This window comes from Leptopilina heterotoma, unplaced genomic scaffold, assembly GCF_015476425.1.
Source record: "Leptopilina heterotoma isolate Lh14 unplaced genomic scaffold, ASM1547642v1 Lhet_717, whole genome shotgun sequence".
Taxonomy (NCBI): Eukaryota; Metazoa; Arthropoda; class Insecta; order Hymenoptera; family Figitidae; genus Leptopilina; species Leptopilina heterotoma.
In genome coordinates this window covers 13,836-37,371 of record NW_025111168.1, presented here as the reverse complement: position 1 = coordinate 37,371, position 23,536 = coordinate 13,836, and the positions used below count along the sequence as shown (strand labels likewise).

The following is a 23,536-nucleotide window of genomic DNA, read 5'->3' as shown; positions in this document are numbered from 1 at the left end:
TTAATATTATGTCATTTGTTGAACAGTTTTATTCAACTTTTACACTGGCTAGAAAATTAACGACTGACATAATTTTAAATATTATTTTAACCCTAAAAAACACCACTTTGGCATAAATTGGAAAAATTTCTTTATTTATCACTGGTTGTAATGAAAGAAAAAAATCGATTACTTCGGTTATGAGAAAAGTAACTTTTTAGAAAAAATTTCAATTTATTTAATGTCGAATTCCGAAACCCAAATTCAATCCTGGATCGTCAAGATGATGATGATTTGACGATTGTCTATCAGTCGGGTCAAAGTTCATCATTTTTTTATTTCAAATCGAAAATAGTCGACATCAAAAGTTGGGTAAATAAATAAAATAAATAATAAATAAATTTACTAAGTAATTGTCTCTGTTGTTATTAAGTTACTAGCTGTCGTACCCGTCTTCGACGGGTTTTAGTTTCTACTAATATATTTGAACAGGTGTCTACCAATTGGGAATTTAATTTGACTGGGAAAAACTAATAATTAGTTACCATTAACTATTTCATTATCAAAATATTACCATTTGAATCAGTAAATGACTTTTTCTATCAAATACTATTTTCAACTAATTCAGATTTACAGAACAGTATTTGTCAATTTGTAGTACTTTATGCGTTCGTAGTATTTTAATTAATGCATTAATAATTAATACTAATTTTCCACCAGCTTTTGGAGTTATATAAGAGTCTAATTCGAACTAATTGTATCGCAAGTAGGCCCCACGTTACGACTGCTAAAATCAAAAATAAGACCTATATTGTAATCTGAAAGTAGGTCTTAAATTTTGACAAATAAAAATATAACATATATAACATCATCAATATAAATTAAAGCAAAAACAATTTTTTAAAAATGAATTAATATAATAAAACTTTTTTTAATTAGATAAGAAAATTCCCGATTTTTCTAGTCGAATTAAATTCCCGGCTATTTCTCGGGATACCTTTGCGATTAATAGACACTCTGTTAAATGTATTCGTAGAAATTATAACACGTTTTTGATTCCCACATGGGAAATCTACATGGGATCCACTTTTATAAAGGAAACCATATTGATTCCTATGTAAAACCGTATGGTATAATTTTTCCATACACCTATTAAAAATTTCCACATGGGATTTTACATTTTACCCGTTTTTGCGTAATGCCCGGATAGAATTTTGGAAAGCAACAACATACCCCAAACATTTCTAAAATTCAAGAAGAACAATTTTAATTCATAAATAGGAATTTGTTATTTATTTTCAAAGTCATTTCTAAAACATTTCTTGAATTCAAAAAAAAGAAAATTTTGATTCATAAATCCCAATTTGCCCTAATGGCATCTTAAGGACTTTCTGTGTCCCAGTGCCCGCTGAAGTCAAATTTCAGTATTATTGATACTTTTACTGTATACCCTTTATATTAAACATAAATATTTTATTTTCTACGTTAAATATGATAATACATACTATGAAATTTTCAAACTTAAAACCTGAAAATATCAATATAGAAATTGTTTGCAAACTCTCACCTTAATTGATTTTAGAAAATTTGTAATCGGCATCAAATTCATGACTCTAAGCTTTTTAATAAAATAAATGTAATGAATGTAATTAAAAATTTAAAAACATCAATCGATATCACTACCAACTTAATAAAAAATTAAACAATATTCAACAAAAAAAATTAATTAATTGTTGAAAATCAAAAATATGATTTTGGCTTAAAAATTCGGATTAATTATTTATATTTCATTTTTATAGTAAAAATTAGTTGTATTTACATTAAAAAGTAGCTACAAAAAGTGTCACATCAATTTGACAAAAATTTAAAAAATTTGCATTTTTTTGAATTTTGTGAAAAAAGCTATAAATTTCGTTCAGCTATTTTTCAATCGGATATGGCTATAAATTTAAGTTAGACTCAGACCAAAGAGACTGTAAAGTTTCGTTTTAATCGGTCAAGTAGTCTTTGTGTTTATCCCGGACAAAATATTGCGTACAGACATACATACATACATACATACATACACACAGACATACATACATACATACATACATAATTTTTTTTATTGTCATTTTTGGAATTCTTACTACTCGAATAGAAAAACTAAACATGAAATTTCAAATTCTATGCAATGTACAGACAAAAGTCTGATCTTATTTATAAAGATTCTACATTTGGCAAATATGCATAAAGTTAACGTAGAATAGATTCGGCAATAACGAGAATCTCGGGAAAAAGACAATGAAAACAATTGAATGTTATATACCTAACTATTCAATTGTTTTCATTCCCTTTTCCACGAGATTCTCGTTTTCGACGCGACGAGTCTCGCTCGTAATTCAACTCTAGTGTTATGGTACATCTTCGAAGTAACGTTTAATCAAAAAGTAAACAAATACTTATTAACAATCTACATATTATTTATTACGAGTGCTGTGCTTTATATTAAGGCCCGTAGGACGAAAATACGTTTATTCCCCTGGTTGTGGCCGTTCATATTAGGATTGGCAGACGGTTCTCAGCCCTGCCAGCTGGGGTACTATGAGTCCTGTATGAACTATATACTGACTGTCCAAGTGGCCACTTGGGAAGTAAACGATTGGTTCAATAATGGGCCATGCTTGGCGAACTCCGTTCCATTATTGGAACATTAATGGCAACCATCATTGAACCACCAATGGTTTAAACTTGGGATGATCACGCTACTGCCAATGATCGGTAGCCAAGCATCGGGCCAATATTAGTTGCCAAGGAATTGCCAAGGAAACAAAATCGATTTTTAAAAGCTTGATTTTTTATTGGCAGCCAACAAAAAACCAAGGTTTTGAAAATTGATTTTTTTTAATTATTAATTAAAATTTATTTTCAAAAAATATATTTTTCAAAAATTAATTTTAAAAAAATATATTTTTCAAAAATATATATTTTTTTAAATTAATAGAACATATTAATTTAATTTGTCACCTCTGGTAAAACAAAGATGAAAGACTGATAAATTCCCTCACTTTATATTTTACAGTGGAGGGATAACTGTGAATGTCTTTGCGAGAGAGGAGCAGGTACTTATATAGAGCCAGTGAAACAGGTCACAAGCGAGAAAAAATCACTAGCATGCACTCTGGCGGCGCTTGTCGGAAGTGGCGCAACGTTGGTTGCCAAGCGCTGTGTCGATAACGTCAGGATATGCATGCGCGCCAGAAAACAGTTCCGACAAGCGCCGCCAGAGTGCATGCTAGTGATTTTTTCTCGCTTGTGACCTGTTTCACTGGCTCTATATAAGTACCTGCTCCTCTCTCGCAAAGACATTCACAGTTATCCCTCCACTGTAAGATATAAAGTGAGGGAATTTATCAGTCTTTCATCTTTGTTTTACCAGAGGTGACAAATTAAATTAATATGTTCTATTAATTTAAAAAAATATATATTTTTAAAAAATAAATTTTTGAAAAAAAATATTTTTTAAAAATAAATTTTAATTAATAATTAAAAAAAACCAATTTTTAAAACCTTGGTTTTTTGTTGGCTGCCAATAAAAAATCAAGCTTTTGAAAATCGATTTTGTTTCCTTGGCAATTCCTTGGCAACTAATATTGGCCCGATGCTTGGCTACCGATCATTGGCAGTAGCGTGATCATCCCAAGTTTAAACCATTGGTGGTCCAATGATGGTTGCCAATTGTTTTGCCAAGAAAAAACCATTGGGCACCAAGCATGGCCCATTATTGAACCAATCGTTAACATTGGCAACTTCCCGTTGGGGGTTTATAACTCTCGTATTAATATAAATGACCAATTATTAATATTACAATATTTATGAATTGACATTAAACATTCGATTCTTAATTAAAAGTAAAAATGCAATTTTAAATAAATACTATGAATAATGTTCCTTTCTGATTGATACAGTATATCCGGCGTTAGGTAGAATGAATCTGCAGAAATTTTGTCACGTGTTCTTTATCTATAAAGAGACCGAACGCGCGCTCTAGCGCGCGTGTTTACTTTTTTATTTAATACTTATTTAAGTAATAAATCATATTAATCAATTAGTATTTAATTTATTAAACATACAATTCTTTATATACATAGTTTTTAACAATGTTAGATGTTCGTTGACTCCCAAGAAAAATTTTAAGAGATTCCCAAGAACGAACTCTTGAAAATGCAACATATAATTGTCCATGATTAAATACATCTTTTCGTAAATCGATTCCAATCATATCAAATGTTTGACCTTGACTCTTATTAATAGTCATTGCAAATGCTAATTTTATTGGAAATTGGCGTCATTTAAATGTAAATGGATACAAATTTCCATAATATAAGTCTATTCTATGTATAAATACTATATTACCAGCTTTATCACCTGTTAAAATTTTACACCGTAAAAGATTATTCGCAAGCTCTAACACTTGTAATCTTGTTCCGTTACACAGTCCTTCATTGATACTTAAATTTCTAACTAACATAACAATACAATTGACTCTTAATCGTAATTCGTATGATGGAAAGTTAGGAGGATTTAATGTATTTAAGTATTCTGGCAAAAGTCCATCATTAATTTCTCCATTGTCACAATTTTTAACGCTATCGACGCTAGTATAAATTTCTTCCGTATTTTTGTCGAGAAGTTCTACAACTCTGCAATTGATTTCTTCAACGTCAATGTTTCTTGCTTCTAAAATTGCAACTTTTGATAAATTTCCATATTTACGTTCTGCAATCAATGAACCAAAAATTGTGCGAACAATATCATCAGATTTTGAGGCTACACATTTTTCTGGTAGCAATAAATTATTATCTTTATCATTTAAGATTCCATCACCAACAGATAATAGAAATTTTGCAAATTCTGTTTCTTCTGATAAAGTTCGCATATTTTTAGTCAGTGTATGTAAAGAGAAATTTTTCCAAAGAGAACTAAATTTAATTGACAAATTGACCATTTCACTTCGAGTAGCATGAATTTTTACAGGTAAAAGTTGCCTGAAATCTCCACCAAGTACCATTACTTTTCCACCAAATGGTAAATCTACGTTCATTAAATCACGCAAAGTTCTATCAATTAAGTCTAAAGCATAACGGGGTGCCATTGGTGCTTCATCCCAGATAAAAACATCAACTTGCTTCAAGTATTCAGCATCTTTAGATTGACTTTTGAAATTTGAAACAGAGTCTGAAAACAAAGGTACTGGCATTCCAAATGTTTTATGAAGTGTCTTTCCATGAGGAAATAATATTGCTGCAATACCCGTAAATGCCGTGGTGCAAATAGTTTTTTTCTTACTTTTTAATAAATAATATAATGTAGTATAAATAAATGTTTTACTTGATCCACCAGGACCATCTATATAAAAGCATGACGATGGTTTGTTTAATAAAACAGCTTCCAATATCATATCAACAACACTTTTTTGTTGACAATTTAATTTTAAGTATTGACTTTGACCCAGTTCTTCGGGATTTTCTAGGACAAAGTTATTGCTACTATCAATATTTACATTTGTATAATTTACGACATCAGATAAAAACGGAAATTTACCAATGTCTAAATTTTCATTAGAAAGAATATTATTAAATTCTAAAATTGTGTGTCTATAAGAAATTAATATATCATTATTTCTTTAAAAATCTTCTGACATTCAATCTTTAAATTTTTTGCAGAGATCTTTTGGATTATTGGGTTGACAATATAATAATATACGAATATTTTATTATTATTATTATTATTATTATTATTATTATTATTATTATTATTATTTCTAGTACACTGGTTTTCATAAGTAGAATTACTAATATCACAGGCACACAAAAAAATAAAAAAGTCAAAACCCAGAGGTTACACCCCCCTTTCCCCATGTTTTTGGGGTCGCTGAAACCGAATATGACCATGAAAATTTTTTTTCATCGGACATTTTCCCGCTAACACCCCCTTACACCTGCTCCCGGGGGTTGGAATTTCAGTTTTAAAAGAAGTGGAGTAGGGTGTCTATTCCTATGTTTTTTGGGTCGCTAAAACCAAAAAAGACTACCAAAAACAAATTCTTCCCTCCCTTAATCCCCTACAACCCCCTTAACACCCGAAAGGTGGGGGGTCGAAATTCGAATTTTCACGAAAAGACGATTACGGTGTCTAAACCTACGTTTTTTGGGTCACCGAAACCAAAAAAGATTCCCTAAATCAAATCCTTTCCACCCCGATCCCCTACAACCCCCTGTAATAATTTTTTTCAAATAAAACGAACCGATTTTTGGGAGATTGAAAATTAAATATTAATTATCAAAAATTATTGCAGGGGGTTGTAGGATGTTGAGGATAGAAAGGATTTGATTTTGGTAGTCTTTTTTGGTTTCGGTGACCCAAAAAACGTAGGTTTAGACACCGTAATCGACTTTTCGTGTAAATTCGAATTTCGACCCCCCACCTTTCGGGTGTTAAGGGGGTTGTAGGGGATTAAGGGAGGGAAGAATTTGTTTTTGGTAGTCTTTTTTGGTTTTAGCGACCCAAAAAACATAGGAATAGACACCCTACTCCACTTTTTTTTAAACTGAAATTCCAACCCCCGGGAGCAGGTGTAAGGGGGTGGTAGCGGGAAAATGGCCGATGAAAAAAAAACTTCATGGTCTTATTCGGTTTCAGCGACCCCAAAAACATGGGGATAGGGGGGTGTGACCTCTGGGTTTTGACTTTTTTATTTTTTTGTGTGCCTGTGTATTCAATACTTCACTTTCTGAATTTTGTACAATAGGAACATTAATATTTTCTGAAGTGTCAATTTCAGAATTACTAATATTCAATACTTCATTTTCTAAATTTTGTACAATAGGAACATTAATATTTTCTGAAGTGTCAACTTCAACCGTGGATGTTTCCATTGTTTCTGAAAAATTAATCGATTTTTTAAGACACTGATAATTTTTCATTCTTTCGCGATAAGCTCGTTGTCGAACAGTATCTTTTTTACGTTTTAGTTTCTTGTATTCTTCTTCAGCTTCTTTTGATCTTTGTTTTTCTCTTTGATCTGAATCAGTATTGAAAGGTTTATTTTCAGACATAACATCGCTTATATTCAAATTATCAGCCATTACATTGCTCTCAATAGAAACGTCAGTATTTTTTATATATTACTTTCAGAGCATGAAGTAGATAAAATTGTAGTTTCTTTATTTGACAATAATTCTTTTGTTGCTAATGTCGTTTCTGCACCATCCAACAATTTTTTTGTTGAAGATTGTTTTCTTTTTGTTTTATCACGATAAGATCTTTGTCGATCAGCATTCTTTTTACGTTTTTTTTTCTTTAAACTCACCTTCTTCTTCCTTTAATCGTTTTAATCTCCTTTTTGGCAAATTAAAGTTAGAAAAATTATTTATTTCACAGCGAGAAGTAGACTGAATTGCAATTTCTTCATTTGACAATAATTTCGTTATTTGTAATGTAGTTTCAGCATCCTCTAACAATTTTTTTGTTGAAGTTTGCTTTCTTTTTATTTTTTCGCGATAAGCTCTTTGTCGAGCAGCATCCTTTTTACGTTTTTGTTCTTTAAATTCATCTTCTGCTTTTGATACCCGTGCTTTATCCTGTGTTAAATTAATAGCAGAAAATTTATTTATTTCACAGTGAGAAGTAGACTGAATTTGAGTTTCTTCATTTGCCAATAATTCTGTCGTTTGTAATTTAGTTGCACCACCCTCTAACAATTTTTTTGTTACAGATTGTTTTCTTTTTACTTTTTCGCGATAAGCTCTTTGTCGAGCAGCATCCTTTTTACGTTTTTGTTCTTTAAACTCTTCTTCTTTTTTTGTTGGTTCTACTTTCCCCTGAGTCAAATTAATCCCAGAAAATTTATTTGCAGAAATGAAATCGTCTATGTTTAAACAATCACTTTGTTTTGGATTTTTTCGCAATGTGATGTAGATTGAATTGAATGATTTTCATCTTGCAACAATTCTTGTGTTTCACAATTCGTGTTGGAAATCTCTGACTGCTGCTTTATTAACAACTGATTATTTTTTATTTTCAATCGATACAATCATTGTCGTTCAGCATCTTTTGTACGTTTATTTTTCTTAATTGCGCTCTTTTTTTGACGATAACTTCGCTGTCGAGTCGCATCCATTTCATTTTTTTTCTTTTAAATACCTCTTCATCTGGTTCTAAACAATCTGCTTTTCGTTTTGACTTCAAAACTTTTCGATTTTTAATCATTACTAATAATAATATAGTCTAATTTAAATAAAATAATAATTAATATAAAAATTATTGATTAAATATGAGAATTGGTATCTGATGAAATGTATTTGTTGAAATTGATGATTTGAATATGAACGAATGTATTAATGCGAATCCAATAATTTTGATTTGAAATATTCCATAAAATATATATTATATTTTATATTTTAACATTGAAATTTGTACAATAAATAATTGATTAAATTAAATTAATTGTTTTAATTATATGAAATACTATTTGTAATTGTTGTTAATAATATTAGTTTAAAAAAGTTTCTGATTTATAAAATGTAATATTTTTATATTTTTATTGCCTTAAATTAAACAATTTGCTTAAATAAATTTTTTATTTCAATTTTGTAAATAAAATGTAATTAAATATTGTTTAAAAATAAAGAATATTACTAAACTAAGAACTAACCTACGAATAATTTTCTTCTTTTGCTTTTTTATTGTACAAAATAAATAAAATAACGATTATTGAATCTCGAATTCTCAAATCACAAATAACACGATTTTCAACAAATCAATTTATTGTGAACTTTTTTATGTTTGGTAATACTTTTTCGAAGAAAACAATTTTTTTAAATGTCAAAATTCAAATATTTGATACCTTCACATTTATACTAAATTTTTAAGCGCAAAATATTTTTTACCTATAAGACTGAAGTCCGCAACGTTTGGAAAAATAAAAAATTTGAATATTTTTTAAATTAAAAATAGCGATTACACTCGACTCTCGGATATTTTGCATTTACGGGACTAAATCCTCTCATACCTTTTACCAAAAAAAATGCCATGGTATCGCAAAACAAAACAATATGTATAACCAAATATGTAAATTAATGACAGTATTTATGTTTTAGTTTTAATATTTACATTTATAAAATTAAAATTTTAATATAATTTTAATCATATAATGGAGGAGCTGTTCTAATTTACATTAGATAATCAAAGTTATCGCGAAATAAATGTTTTGACAATTTGATAGTCATTTATTTATTTAATATGAAAGGTAAAAGGTGCGGGAAAAAAATTGCAAAAGAAGCGAGAGTGTAAAAGAACTGAATGCAAAAGATCCGAGAGTCGAGTGTAATTTGATAACTTTTGGAAAAAATGTATATTTTATATGGATTAATCGATTCACTTTCCTGCCAAGAATATAATTTTGACAAAAGTCAATTCAAATTTCAAGATAAAAAAATATTTCAAAAAATCCGAAAATAGATTTTTTCACAAATTAAAAATGTCTGATTTTAGATGTCCAATAACGTAAAAAAATTTATTATTTTTTAAATTTATTTAATTTTAATTTAATTTTTTTTATTATTATTTGTGACATCATATTCTTGTCATTTTACTTCCGAATTTCGGGAACGTTATTTCTTTTCGGTCTGATCGAAAAAAAGTTAAATTACTCTACCAGTCAAAATTGAGAAACCACCCATTTTCAGGTGAATGAAAAACATTTTAAAACATAAAATGTATGAAAACTAAAATTTTTTTCTTTTATTTTTTGAAACATGATAAAATTTTGAAAAGAACAAGGTCTTTCATAAGTCATTTGGCCAATATTTTGTTTAGATATTTTTAAAAAATCTTATTTTTCAATGTTTTACACAAATTTTAATAACCTCTAAAATAGGCCAACAAAATTTTGTAGCCTTACCAATGGAAGCCAATCTTTATAGGATTTTGTCCGTAGAATACAAATTTGACCTTGAAAATATTGGATTGGCTCTAGCTTTCAAGCAATTTACGTTTCAATACGGAAAATACGCATTTTTGGCATTTTTTGAATAAATGTAAAACCATATATACCGAAATAGTAAATCTGTCCGCATAGGACCAAATTAAAGCTTAAATACTGCTCTTTAATATCCAAAAACAAAAAATTTAATTTATATACACTTTAACCTTTAATGTGCAATGAAACATACGCTGTTTCATATAAACGTATTGAAAATAACATTACTTTTGACCATGTAAGGCAATTTAAGTAAAAATTAGTCTCTCTGGGGTTTTTGTAGTCGCTGCTTACAAATCTGTATTCAGATTTTAATATTTAAAATGGCGGATTCAATATCGCGAATTTTTTTTTAATTTTACTTTTTTATTATAAAGGTGTAAACTATTTTTGAAAATTGGTCCGCCATTTTTATATTTTATAGCAAATTTATAAGCAGCGATCACGAAAACCCCGAGAGATACTAATTTTTACTTAAATTGCCTTACCTGGTCAAAAGTAATGTTATTTTCAATAGGTTTATGAAACAGCGTATGTCCCATTAGACATTAAAGGATAAAGTGTAAATAAATTAAACTTTTTGTTTTTGGATATTAAAGAGCAGTATTTAAGATTTAATTTGGTCCTATGCGGACAGATTTACTATTTCGGTATATGGTTTTACATTTATTCACCCCCACAGCACCGAAACTTTCCTAAAAATTTATTAAATATTTACTTGCAATATTCGGCATATTTAACTGAAAAGTTTAGTGAAAATTGTGTAAAGATTTAATCGGGACATTTAAATCTTTACACAACTTTCAATAAACATTGCAATTACATATTCCGAACATTGCAAGTAAATATTTAATAAATTTTTAGGAAAGTTTCGGTGCTGTGGGGGCAAAAAATGCCAAAAATGCGTATTTTCCGTATTGAAACGTAAATTGCTTGAAAGCTAGAGCCAATCCAATTTTTTCAAGGTCAATTTCGGATTCTACGGACAAAATCTTATCAGAATCGGCTATAACATTTTAGGCAACATGCAGTTGATGAAATTTTGTTGGCCTGGGTAATGAATGCTTTTTAATGATCTTAGGCTTATTTTAACCCATTAACGTCCAAATGTACAATTTTTTGGACCAAAGTTTGACACTATATTCTAACATAAAAACTCAACAGAAAAAATTCCGCAATAGTAATTTCTTATTGGCCAAAAACCACTCTTTCGAATGGCGTTCCAAAAAATTTTATAAATTTATAAATAAACAAATTACATATGTTTTTTTAAATTAGATCTAAAAGTCCTAAATAACGCGTCAAAAATATATTCCCTATCAGATAGGGTCTAAAGTGAATTTTTATTTACAATATCGTATAGCCATGTGAACAAAATCGCAAAACTTGATAGATTTCTTTAAAATTTGACATGTAAGTGTTTTTGATGTCCTTGATCACGAAAACAAAGTCAGAGTTTAAAAATTCAAAATGGCGGATACAACATGGCGGACGAAAATTTTTTGAAAATCTGGATTTGCTTGAAATTTGTTACTCGGGGGATTTTCAGGGTCGCTGATTACGAATCCAAAGTCAGATTTTGAAAATTCAAAATGGCGGATCTAATATGGCGGATAAAATTTAATAGGGCAAATAAAATTGTTAAAAACTGATTGGATTCACTTGAAAATTGTTACTCGGGAGGTTTTCAGGGTCGCTGATTACGAATCCAAAGTCAGATTTTGAAAATTCATAATTGCGGATCCAATATGGCGGATGAAATACAATAGGGCGAATAAAATTATAAAAAACTAATTAGATTTGCTTGAAATTTGTTACTCGGGGGGTTTTCAGGGTAGCTGATTACAAATCCAAAGTCAGATTTTGAAAATTCAAAATGGCGGATCTAATATGGCGGATAAAATTTAATAGGGCAAATAAAATTGTTAAAAACCGATTGGATTCACTTGAAAATTGTTACTCGGGAGGTTTTCAGGGTCGCTGATTACGAATCGAAAGTCAGATTTTGAAAATACATAATTGCGGATCCAATATGGCAGATGAAATACAATAGGACGAATAAAATTGTTAAAAACTAATTAGATTCACTTGAAAATTGTTACTCGGGGGTTTTCAGGGTCGCTGATTACGAATTCAAAGTCAGATTTTAAAAATTTAAAATGTCGAATCCAATATAGCGGATAAAATTCAATAGGGCGAATGAAATTTTTAAAAACAAATTGGATTCACTTGAAAATTGTTACTCAGGGGTTTTCAGGGTCGCCCTATTGAATTTTATCCGCCATATTGGATCCGCCATTTTGAATTTTCAAAATCTGATTTTGGATTCGTAATCAGCAACCCTGAAAATCCCCTGAGCAACAAATTTCAAGCAAATCCACAGATTTTCAAAAAATTTCATCCGCCATGTTGGATCCGCCATTTTGAATTTTTAAACAGTGACTTTTTTTTCGTGATCAGGGACATTAAAAACACTTAGCTGTCAAATTTTAAAGAAATCTATCAAGTTTTGCGATTTTGTTCACATGGCTACGATATTGTAAATAAAAATTCACTTTAGACGCCATTTTGTGTCCGCCATTTTGAAATTTTTTTTTTCGGAATACCCCTATCTGATAGGAAATATATTTTTGACGCGTTATTTAGGACTTTTAGATGTGTTCCAATACGAATACCTGTACTAAAATTAGAAAAACTAAAAAAAAACCTAAAAATTTTATGTTTTTTATTAAAAAAACATATGTAATTTGTTTATTTATAAATTTATAAAATTTTTTGGAATGCCATTCGAAAGAGTGGTTTTTGGCCAATAAGAAATTACTATTGCGGAATTTTTTCTGTTGAGTTTTTATGTTAGAATATAGTGTCAAACTTTGGTCCAAAAAATTGTACATTTGGGCGTTAATGGGTTAAAGGTGATTTTCTATATTGATCGACATTCGATCGAATGGACATTTGATCGAAACGGTTTTAAACTGTCCAGTAATATTTAAAACATGTTTGAAATGTTGCTGCAAGGTTTAAAACCGATTCGATCAAATGTCCATTCGATCGAATGTCTTTTCGATCAAATGTCTTTTCGATCAATTGTTTATTTAATCAAATGCCGTTCAAGCGAATGTCTATTCGATCAATTATCTTATAGGAAGAATTCCTGCCCCTCGAGAATTACTTATAGGCATTAACGTGTAATTTTTTTCTTATAAAATGTAGGACATCAAACATGGACCAAAAAAATTCAAAAAATTTGCAAAATTCGTATTAGGGTCAAAATAAAAAAATCGACAATATGTGCCTGACTTTTTAAAAGAAAATAAAATCTTTGAAATGTTGAAAAAATGGACTGTTTTGTTAGCTATGTTTTAAAATATATGTCGAAAATCATAAAACGCTAGGTCAAGGATAACTTATTTACTTAATAATATTTTTTTTAGTTACCCAATGGGAAATACCAGTGTAGTGCCGTTATTCAGCACTGGCTTAGTACTCAGACTATTGTTCAGCCGTAGTCTAGCCGAGTCTCGGCAATTAGTGCTGGCGCAGTACAGAATTTTTGTTTCGCTAAAGCTTGGACCAGCCACGGCTGCAAGTACTGGCTGAGTATAGAAAAATTGTTCACAATGCTCTTTGCCAACATTGCATTTTTTACATAAACTTGAATGAAATGATAAAAAAAGTTTATGAATGTTAATAAATATAAATTTATTGAAAAAAATTAATATTTTACTTTTCAGTTATTCATTTTTTATTTTTATAATAATAATAATAATAATAATTTAACATAATTGTCTAATTTTGTAAATAATAAATTATTTAAACAAATTAAAATTATAAACAAAATTTAAACTTTAATCTCAACAATAATTTGGTTCTTATTAAAATATTATTATACTTCTTATTATGAATAAAAAATTACTAAAAATTACCACTTATAAAATGTTAAATGCAATAAGTAAAGTTATTTAATTCAATTATTAAAAATTTAGTTTAATTTATTTTATTTCAATTTATTATTTCTATCGTATCCCTATTTTTTTCTCATCTTTGATTGAATAATTGTAAGTCTGAATGATACTGAGATATTAAAACTTTACTGTACACAAGTGTCGTTAGCATAGTGGTTAGAGCATCAGTCTGTAAGTCCGTAGGTTCGATTCCCCTCGTTCGCAATTTTGTTTATTTTCAGAGGTTTGCGATATTTCTAGATTCCAATCATTCGGTACTAAAATATGAAAATCTAATGCACACTTACTGTAATTGCTTATTATTTAATTTTTAAATGTTATAAACAATTTTTTTCTACTTTATTTACTACATATCCATTGTTAGTCTCCATCTTTAATACAATTTCTTTAAGCAGAGAAATATTTTAGGAATAATAACTATTTATTAATATTTACAATTTTGTTGTTAAATTCTTTATAATTATTAATTTACAACTAATTAATAACAATACGGCATTTATTGCGGCAATATTCTCAGCCAGCATTGGTCCAGTGCTGCGCCAGCGCTGTCTGGCAGCACTGGTAGGCAGTACTTCGCCAGAGTTACACAGCGTTATCTTAAAAAAAGATAATATGTCGGACGGGACACGATGACAAAAATAATAAACATGAATTTTTTGTTGTTATTATTCGAAAACTTAAATTTAGTTTCCATTGCACATTTACACAAATATATATCTACCTATATTACAAAAAGATATCGCCGCCGCCGCTGTTTCAAGATTCTGTAAGGGCGCCCTATTCCAAAGGGTCCGTCAAAACTTATGTCAAAATTGACCTATTTTTTGACCTATAGGTCAAAAAGAGGATAAATAACGGCCTCACATTACGTCAAAATATATGTCTAATTTGACCTATTTTTTGACCTGTAGGTCAAAAAGAGGATAAATAACGGCCTCACATTACGTTAGGTCAATTTTGAGGGCAGTTTTGACCTAGGCGTCAAAATTTGACAAAGAATTCCCGCTACCCTCAAAATTTAGGTCAATTTTGAGGGCAGTTTTGACCTAGACGTCAAAATTTGACAAAGAATTCCCGCTACCCTCAAAATTTAGGTCAAGTTTGAGGGCAGCTTTGACATAGACGTCAAAATTTGTCAAACAATTTCCGCGCGCAGACTTAATGATGAGGTGAAGTTTGGCATCTGACCTAACAATGTAAGGTAATTTTAAAATTGTGTTTGCTCTTACACCTATCATTTTGACCTAATTTTGACGTTTTATTTTTACTCCCTCATTTAGTTACGTCATAATCTATGTGTAATTTGACTTTTATTTAACTACAACTTAAAAAGGGACAATAAAGGACAATAAACGTATCTATGATACGTCAAAATCTATTTAAAATTTAACGTCTTTTTAACCTATAGGTTAAAATGGGTCAAAATATATGTCAAAGTTTAATCTAATTTTGGACATATAGATAAAAAAGGTCCATAACGATTGTTACATTACGTCAAAATCTATGTGTATTTTGTCATGTATTGTGTGCAATTTATTAAGATGCATTGATATTAAGAAAAAATTACTTTAAATTTATAAAAATTAAAATAAATATAAAAATAGAGATAGCGGGTTGGCGCGCGAAGCGCGCAGGGGGGCGATGATAAAAAGAAGATGTACTCTTTTCTTATTATTATCAAAATATCATTTTACTGATTTTTAATTGATTTTGACACTTCCCTATACTCATAATTTATTTCATCTATACAAAAATATACATCTCTGGCGTCCAAAAGAAAAAGATACATAAGCGACATTACCATCAATCCGAGAAAATCAAAGAAAACTTTTTGCCTCCGGAACTATAATTCAAATTAACTTTTTTAAAAAAATTGTTGATCAATATTTAATAAAAAAATATTCTGCTTCTCATTATGTAAAAAAAATTAATTTTTTAAACAATTTCTATTGTAAAATGGACATACGGGTTTCTAGTAGTGATAAATCACGACGAATAAAAGCACAAAGTCGCTTATGTTTTATTTCTCGTTAAACTTACTCGAGCTGAGCGGTGTCGTCCAGAGGAAAAAGATACATAAGCGACTTAATATAAAAGAACTAAGCCTAGTGTAATAAAATTATCGCTTTTCTTCTGTAAAATCGACTCACTGTCAGACCATTTTACAGAGGAAAAAGATACATAAAGACAGTCGAAAGACAGTCGCTTCTTTTAGTCTGTAAAGTCAGCTCACTCTCAGGCTCCTTTACCGAGTAAGAAGATACATAAGCGACTTTGTGTATCATTTTGTCCTGTAAGTTAGTGACATATGCAGCGTCGTTTACCGAAATATGAACCCACAAAGTGCTATATGTATCTTTTAACTCTGTATTTCGTCACTTTTTCCATTTTTGTCATTTTTAAACAATCTTTTTTTGCAATAAATAATTAAATTTTTTAATTCTTTTTTACACAGTTAAATGCAGCTTTATTTATGAATCCAATGATACCAAAAACTCAATTTTTTCAAAAATGTCGCTTATGTGAGGCATTATTCCTGAACTGCCCCAAAAATAAAAAAAAGTTCTTGGATTTCCTTTATACTTTGGAAATATGTTACCCTAGTAGGTACAAGTTACTACACCAATTTACAGGTCCAACCCCCCACCCCAATCAAAAGGGTGGGGGGTTGAAATTTCAGCTTCAACTCGAACATGCATTCTTTAAACATTTGTAGTTTCTACTTAAATTATTCAATTAAAAAAAGTAAGTAGTGTTTTAGAAAGGTTTTTTTGTGTACTTTTAAAATATTTTATTTATATAATAAAAAAAAAAAATTTTTTGCAAAAATTTTTTAAAATAAATAGTTTTTTGCAATTTTGTGCAAGTGTTCGGTAGTTTTTATTTTCTTTTTAATAATTTCAAATGAAAGCTTGGGAATTCCCCTAAAAGAAGATATAAGTCTGAAAATGGGCCGAAACAATTTGCCAAAGCTATAGTGTAATAAGTAAAATTTGTCCGTCCGCTCGCGCACTCCAGCGCGATGAACAGTGGGATTTTTTTTCAACTTACTATTGAAAATTGTCTAGAAACTACAAATTTTATCGGATGTTGATGTTCTTGATTTAAAATTACTAAGAGATCCATTAAAGTCGATTTTTGAATTTTGAATTGTTTATTTTTTTCTTGTTACTCAAAAATTTGACAAATTACAATATTTTTAGAAAAAATCATGTTAGTTTTTTTATTTTTCCATTACACATGATCGAAATCAATTTAAATTAGTCTAGTATGACCACCGGACAATTAATAAAGCATAATACAATTTATTTAAATTGTTGCAAACAATGTTAATTAACAAATAGATTACTTCGGACCTTCTTCATAAAAAAGATTGGTTTTTTTGCAGACAAGTTTAAATTTATGTCTAATTTAGTAAAAAACTATTTTACAGTTAAAAATTATCATTAGGGGAGAGTCTCCAGTTGTGAGACGGGTTTCATTTTTGACCCGTAAATTGTAAACGGGTAAACGAAATTGTTATTAAAATACACCGTTCGAAAGGTAACAGAAATACGCAACTTTTATTAAAAGAAAGTATAGTGTTTCGATGAACTCAAAAAATTTTACGATACATTTTCCGAGCACATCGCTTTTTTCAAAAAAAAAAAAATGTCTCCAGTTGTGAGACACTCATTAAAAATTGCTAAAATTTAATAAGTTTGACATAAAAAGTTATGTTTAGTAGAAATAATTAAATATATTAATAATATATATTATTATATACTAAATAATAATATTTATTCGCCAAAATATGACTATCAAATAAACACAATTTAATAGCTTCAACAAGAGCATTAAAATTGATTTCTTCTGAATCAATTGACTTTTTTCCACTTGACATGCCCAAAAATACTAGAAAACAAAATAAAACAACATTTAAATAGTATGCCTGCAAAGTCGTATTTTTTATGCTGCCCAGATGGGTGTTGACACCGTCTCACAACTGGTGATATGCTGTGTCTCACACCCAGAAATTGGCGCTATTTTGAAAAAGGAAAATTAAATTATTTTCAACCGTAGATTGGAACAATGCAAAATTGCATCACAAAATATAAGAAAAACACTAAAAGAAAATGCATTACATTTACCTTTTCCAATTAATTAACTTGGAAAAAAAGTACTTTGCATTTATTGAAAAAACGCTTTTCAGTCGATTATCACACACAGTGTTGGTATTTAACAAAAACAGTTTATATATCCGCTTCGGCGTACACGAAAAAGTTGGCTCATATAAAAAGAAATGTTTTTATATAAACCAATCGGCTTTTTAATATTGCATGTTAAAAAAAATTGACTGTCTCACAACTGGAGGTGTCTCACAACTGGAGACTCTCCCCTAATATTAACAATTATATAAACAATAATCAACTTCCTTTTGTATTTGTAAACATTTTCGTCATTTTTCAAACTTTAAATATTTGTATCATATGTACATTCTTTCAAAAACTTAAAAAATTTATTTGCTTAAACAATTACATTTGTTATAAACAAATTTTTCATTTTTAAACAAATAATTAGCTTTTTTCATTAAACAAAATTTTTTCCTTTTTTATATTTACTATCATAAAAAAGAACTCCTTAATGAAATGGGAATACTATAAATTATTCATTTAATTTTAATAAACATTATAAGTTAACAAATATTTAACTTTGTTCTTTTTTCACAAAAAAAATATATTTATTTATATGCATTTAAATGTAAACTGTTTTAACTGAATAATGGTTTACTTCATTAAAAATATAAATATTTCTTAACTTATAATGTTCGTTAGAATTAAATGAATAATTTATAGTATTCCCATTTCATTAAGGAGTTCTTTTTTATGATAGTAAATATAAAAAAAAGGAAAAAATTTTGTTTGATGAAAAAAGCTACTTATTTGTTTAAAAATGAAAAGTTTGTTTATAACAAATGTAATTGTTTAAGCTAATAAATTTTTTAAGTTTTTGAAAGAATGTACATATGATATAAATATTTAAAGTTTAAAAAATGACGAAAATGTTTACAAATACAAAAGGAAGTTGATTATTCTTTATATAATTGTTAATATTAATGATAATTTTTAACTGTAAAATAGTGTTTTACTAAATTAGACATAAATTTAAACTTGTCTGCAAAAAAACCAATTTTTTTTATGAAGAAGGTCCGAAGTAATCTATTTGTTAATTAACATTGTTTGCAACAATTTAAATAAATTGTATTATGCTTTATTAATTGTCCGGTGGTCATATTAGACTAATTTAAATTGATTTCGATCATGTGTAATGGAAAAATAAAAAAACTAACATGATTTTTTCTAAAAATATTGTAATTTGTCAAATTTTTGAGTAACAAGAAAAAAATAAACAATTAAAAATTCAAAAATCGACTTTGATGGATCTCTTAGTAATTTTAAATCAAGAACATCAACATCCGATAAAATTTGTAGTTTCTAGACAATTTTCAATAGTAAGTTGAAAAAAAATCCCACTGTTCATCGCGCTGGAGTGCGCGAGCGGACGGACAAATTTTACTTATTACACTATATCTTTGGCAAATTGTTTCGGCCCATTTTCAGACTTATATCTTCTTTTAGGGGAATTCCCAAGCTTTCATTTGAGATTATTAAAAAGAAAATAAAAACTACCGAACACTTGCACAAAATTGCAAAAAACTATTTATTTTAAAAAATTTTTGCAAAAAATTTTTTTTTTTTATTATATAAATAAAATATTTTAAAAGTACACAAAAAAACCTTTCTAAAACACTACTTACTTTTTTTAATTGAATAATTTAAGTAGAAACTACAAATGTTTAAAGAATGCATGTTCGAGTTGAAGCTGAAATTTCAACCCCCCACCCTTTTGATTGGGGTGGGGGGTTGGACCTGTAAATTGGTGTAGTAACTTGTACCTACTAGGGTAACATATTTCCAAAGTATAAAGGAAATCCAAGAACTTTTTTTTATTTTTGGGACAGTTCAGGAATAATGCCTCATGTATCTTTTTCCTCTGGACGGCAGATCTGTATTTAAATCATTATTAACTAGCTGTCGTACCCGTCTTCGACGGGTTTTAGTTTCTACTAATATATTTGAACAGGTGTCTACCAATTGGGAATTTAATTTGACTGGGAAAAACTAATAATTAGTTACCATTAACTATTTCATTATCAAAATATTACCATTTGAATCAGTAAATGACTTTTTCTATCAAATACTATTTTCAACTAATTCAGATTTACAGAACAGTATTTGTCAATTTGTAGTACTTTATGCGTTCGTAGTATTTTAATTAATGCATTAATAATTAATACTAATTTTCCACCAGCTTTTGGAGTTATATAAGAGTCTAATTCGAACTAATTGTATCGCAAGTAGGCCCCACGTTACGACTGCTAAAATCAAAAATAAGACCTATATTGTAATCTGAAAGTAGGTCTTAAATTTTGACAAATAAAAATATTACATCAATAGAAATTAAAGCAAAAACAATTTTTTAAAAATGAATTAATATAATAAAACTTTTTTTAATTAGATAAGAAAATTCCCGATTTTTCTAGTCGAATTAAATTCCCGGCTATTTCTCGGAATACCTTTGCGATTAATAGACACTCTGTTAAATGTATTCGTAGAAATTATAACACGTTTTTGATTCCCACATGGGAAATCTATATGGGATCCACTTTTATAAAGGAAACCATATTGATTCCTATGTAAAACCGTATGGTATAATTTTTCCACATACCTATTAAAAATTTCCACATGGGATTTTACATTTTACCCGTTTTTGCGTAATGCCCGGATAGAATTTTGGAAAGCAACAACATACCCCAAACATTTCTAAAATTCAAGAAGAACAATTTTAATTCATAAATAGGAATTTGTTATTTATTTTCAAAGTCATTTCTAAAACATTTCTTGAATTCAAAAAAAAAATTTGATTCATAAATCCCAATTTGCCCTAATGGCATCTTAAGGACTTTTTGTGTCCCAGTGCCCGCTGAAGTCAAATTTCAGTATTATTGATACTTTTACTGTATACCCTTTATATTGAACATAAATATTTTATTTTCTACGTTAAATATGATAATACATACTATGAAATTTTCAAACTTAAAACCTGTAAATATTAATATAGAAATTGTTTGCAAACTCTCACGGTAATTGATTTTAGAAAATTTGTAATCGGCATCAAATTCATGACTCTAAACTTTTTAATAAAATAAATGTAATGAATGTAATTAAAAATTTAAAAACATCAATCGATATCACTACCAACTTAATAAAAAATTAAACAATATTCAACAAAAAAAATTAATTAAAAATTTTGTCGAAAATCAAAAATATGATTTTGGCTTAAAAATTCGGATTAATTATTTATATTTTATTTTTATAGTAAAAATTAGTTGTATTTACATTAAAAAGTAGCTACAAAAAGTGTCACATCAATTTGACAAAAATTTAAAAAATTTGCATTTTTTTTGATTTTTTGAATTTTGTGAAAAAAGCTATAACTTTTGTTCAGCTTAATATTTTTCAATCGGATATGGCTATAAATTTAAGTTAGACTCAGACCAAAGAGACTGTAAAGTTTTGTTTTAATCGGTCAAGTAGTCTTTGTGTTTATCCCGGACAAAATATTGCGTACAGACATACATACATACATACATACACACAGACATACATACATACATACATAATTTTTTTTATTGTCATTTTTGGAATTCTTACTACTCGAATAGAAAAACTAAACATGAAATTTCAAATTGTATGCAATGTACAGACAAAATTCTGATCTTATTTATAAAGATTTTTGTAATTATGTATTAACCCATTTATAGTACGATATCAGACCGCGGGGAAGTATATTAAATAAATAAATACAAAAATAATTTATTTAATGCAGCCGATAAAAGAAACAGATGTCCAAAATTTTTTACACGTTTGGAGCCCCAGCTATTTTGCACAGCGATAATGGGAGAGAATTTGTTGAAAATATTATATGTGGTTCTCGATGCCACCATGCCAATCCGTGAAAAATAAATAATTAATTTGTTAATTTTTTTGTTATCACAATAAATAATTTTTTTTTTCATTGAGGAATGTTTGACTGTAAATGACGAAATGGCGGTGGACATTAAGCTGACTAATAATAAATGTAAAATTTGTTTTTTTTATTGGCCGCATTAAATACATTATTTTTGGATAGATGAAGTGAATTTATTTATTTAGCTATTTTACTCTAAATGTCCAAATGGCGGTGGACAGTAAGCTAACTGTCAGACATTTAGCTTACTGCTTAGACAAATAGACGATATCGACGTGTTATTCGTCTAACTGTCTGGACACTCTGGTTAAAAAACCGGACAGATTTCGGACTAATCGATTTGTGAACAACTAGTGAATCCGGAGTTGGTCCGATAAAGTCCGAAATTAATATCAGTTAATTTTAACTAGTGAATCCGGAATTAGTCCGAAGCAATCAAAAATTAGTCCGGACAATTTAGTGAATGTTAATAAAAAAATAATTATACAAGTTACACATATTAATTATTATTACTTTATGGTACATTCAACATATTTTTCGATTTACCTATCGCAATATTATTTACATTAACTTAAAATTTCTAACGCTTGGGGATTCGAACCTACACCCATCTAACATTATAACGCACCGAAATCGAATACACTAACCACTATACCACGCTCGCATGGGAGTTCAAATTCATAAAAGAATTTATCAAGTGCCACGAAAAGAAATGACAAGAAACTAACACATCAGTGTTAATTTTAATATTGAAACAAGATAACTAATAATACTAGTAAATTTGTAAAAACAAATTATGACTGCAGAATTAAATATTTTATTTACCATAAGTAAATACCCTGAATAAAAAGTAGGACCGATTTCGGACTAATCCGGAATTTGTCCGCAACAGTACGGTTTATTGTGGAGTTTTTTCACCATGAATTAAGTTTGAAATCAATACCGTTTTTTATCACTATTGAATCTGTAATTAGTCCGGTTTAGTCTGTAGTTAGTCAGATCATATGCAACTAGTAAATGCAGAAGTAATCCAGTTGGTTTAACCAGTGAATCCGCAGCTAATCCGAAACAGTCTGCTTATGGACAGGTTTTTGTTCTAAAATCATTCCGGATTAAGTCTTTGAATTAGATTGAATATGGATTGTATTGAACTGTCTGTGGATTGTATATATTTACAAATTCTTATAATAATAAAACTTATTTTCGGACTGGGGCATTTTGATCGGATATTATTCGGATTGACGCTGACTATTACCGGATTTTTTGCATACAGATTTTGGATTGTTCCATACTTGTTTCGGATTAAATCTTTTAACTGGATTAAATTCGGAATTTTGCGGACTGGTTTCGTATTCTTTACATATTGATTTTGGATTATTTCGTACGAAATACGTATTTATTTTAGATGAGTTTTTTGACGGACATAATTTCGGATTGTTGCGTAATAATTACGGACTTAATTCAGTCATTTAAGATTATTCCAGACTGATTTAAGATTCAC

General features: G+C 28.8%; 1 protein-coding gene across 1 annotated transcript; it reads right to left on the bottom strand.

Annotated features, from left to right (window-relative positions):
* Positions 1-4,306: 4,306 nt before the first annotated feature.
* LOC122510648 (ATP-dependent DNA helicase pfh1-like) lies at positions 4,307-8,229 on the bottom strand. Its single transcript, XM_043625424.1, has 5 exons — positions 8,164-8,229; positions 7,331-7,841; positions 6,749-6,901; positions 5,350-5,568; positions 4,307-5,262 (listed from the first exon to the last, which is right to left on the bottom strand). The coding sequence occupies exons 1-5, from the start codon at positions 8,227-8,229 to the stop codon at positions 4,307-4,309; spliced, it is 1,905 nt and encodes a 634-aa protein (XP_043481359.1).
* Between the last annotated feature and the right edge of the window lie 15,307 nt (positions 8,230-23,536).

Excerpts from the sequence above, each read along its gene's own strand:
- LOC122510648 (XM_043625424.1), bottom strand. The coding sequence starts at position 8,229 with ATGATTAAAAATCGAAAAGTTTTGAAGTCAAAACGAAAAGCAGATTGT. Across the intron at positions 7,842-8,163 it reads GTTTAGAACCAGATGAAGAG|GGGAAAGTAGAACCAACAAA; the intron begins GTATTTAAAAGA and ends AATTTGACTCAG. Across the intron at positions 5,569-6,748 it reads TATTGTACAAAATTCAGAAA|ACATTGGTAAATTTCCGTTT; the intron begins GTGAAGTATTGA and ends ATGAAAATTTAG.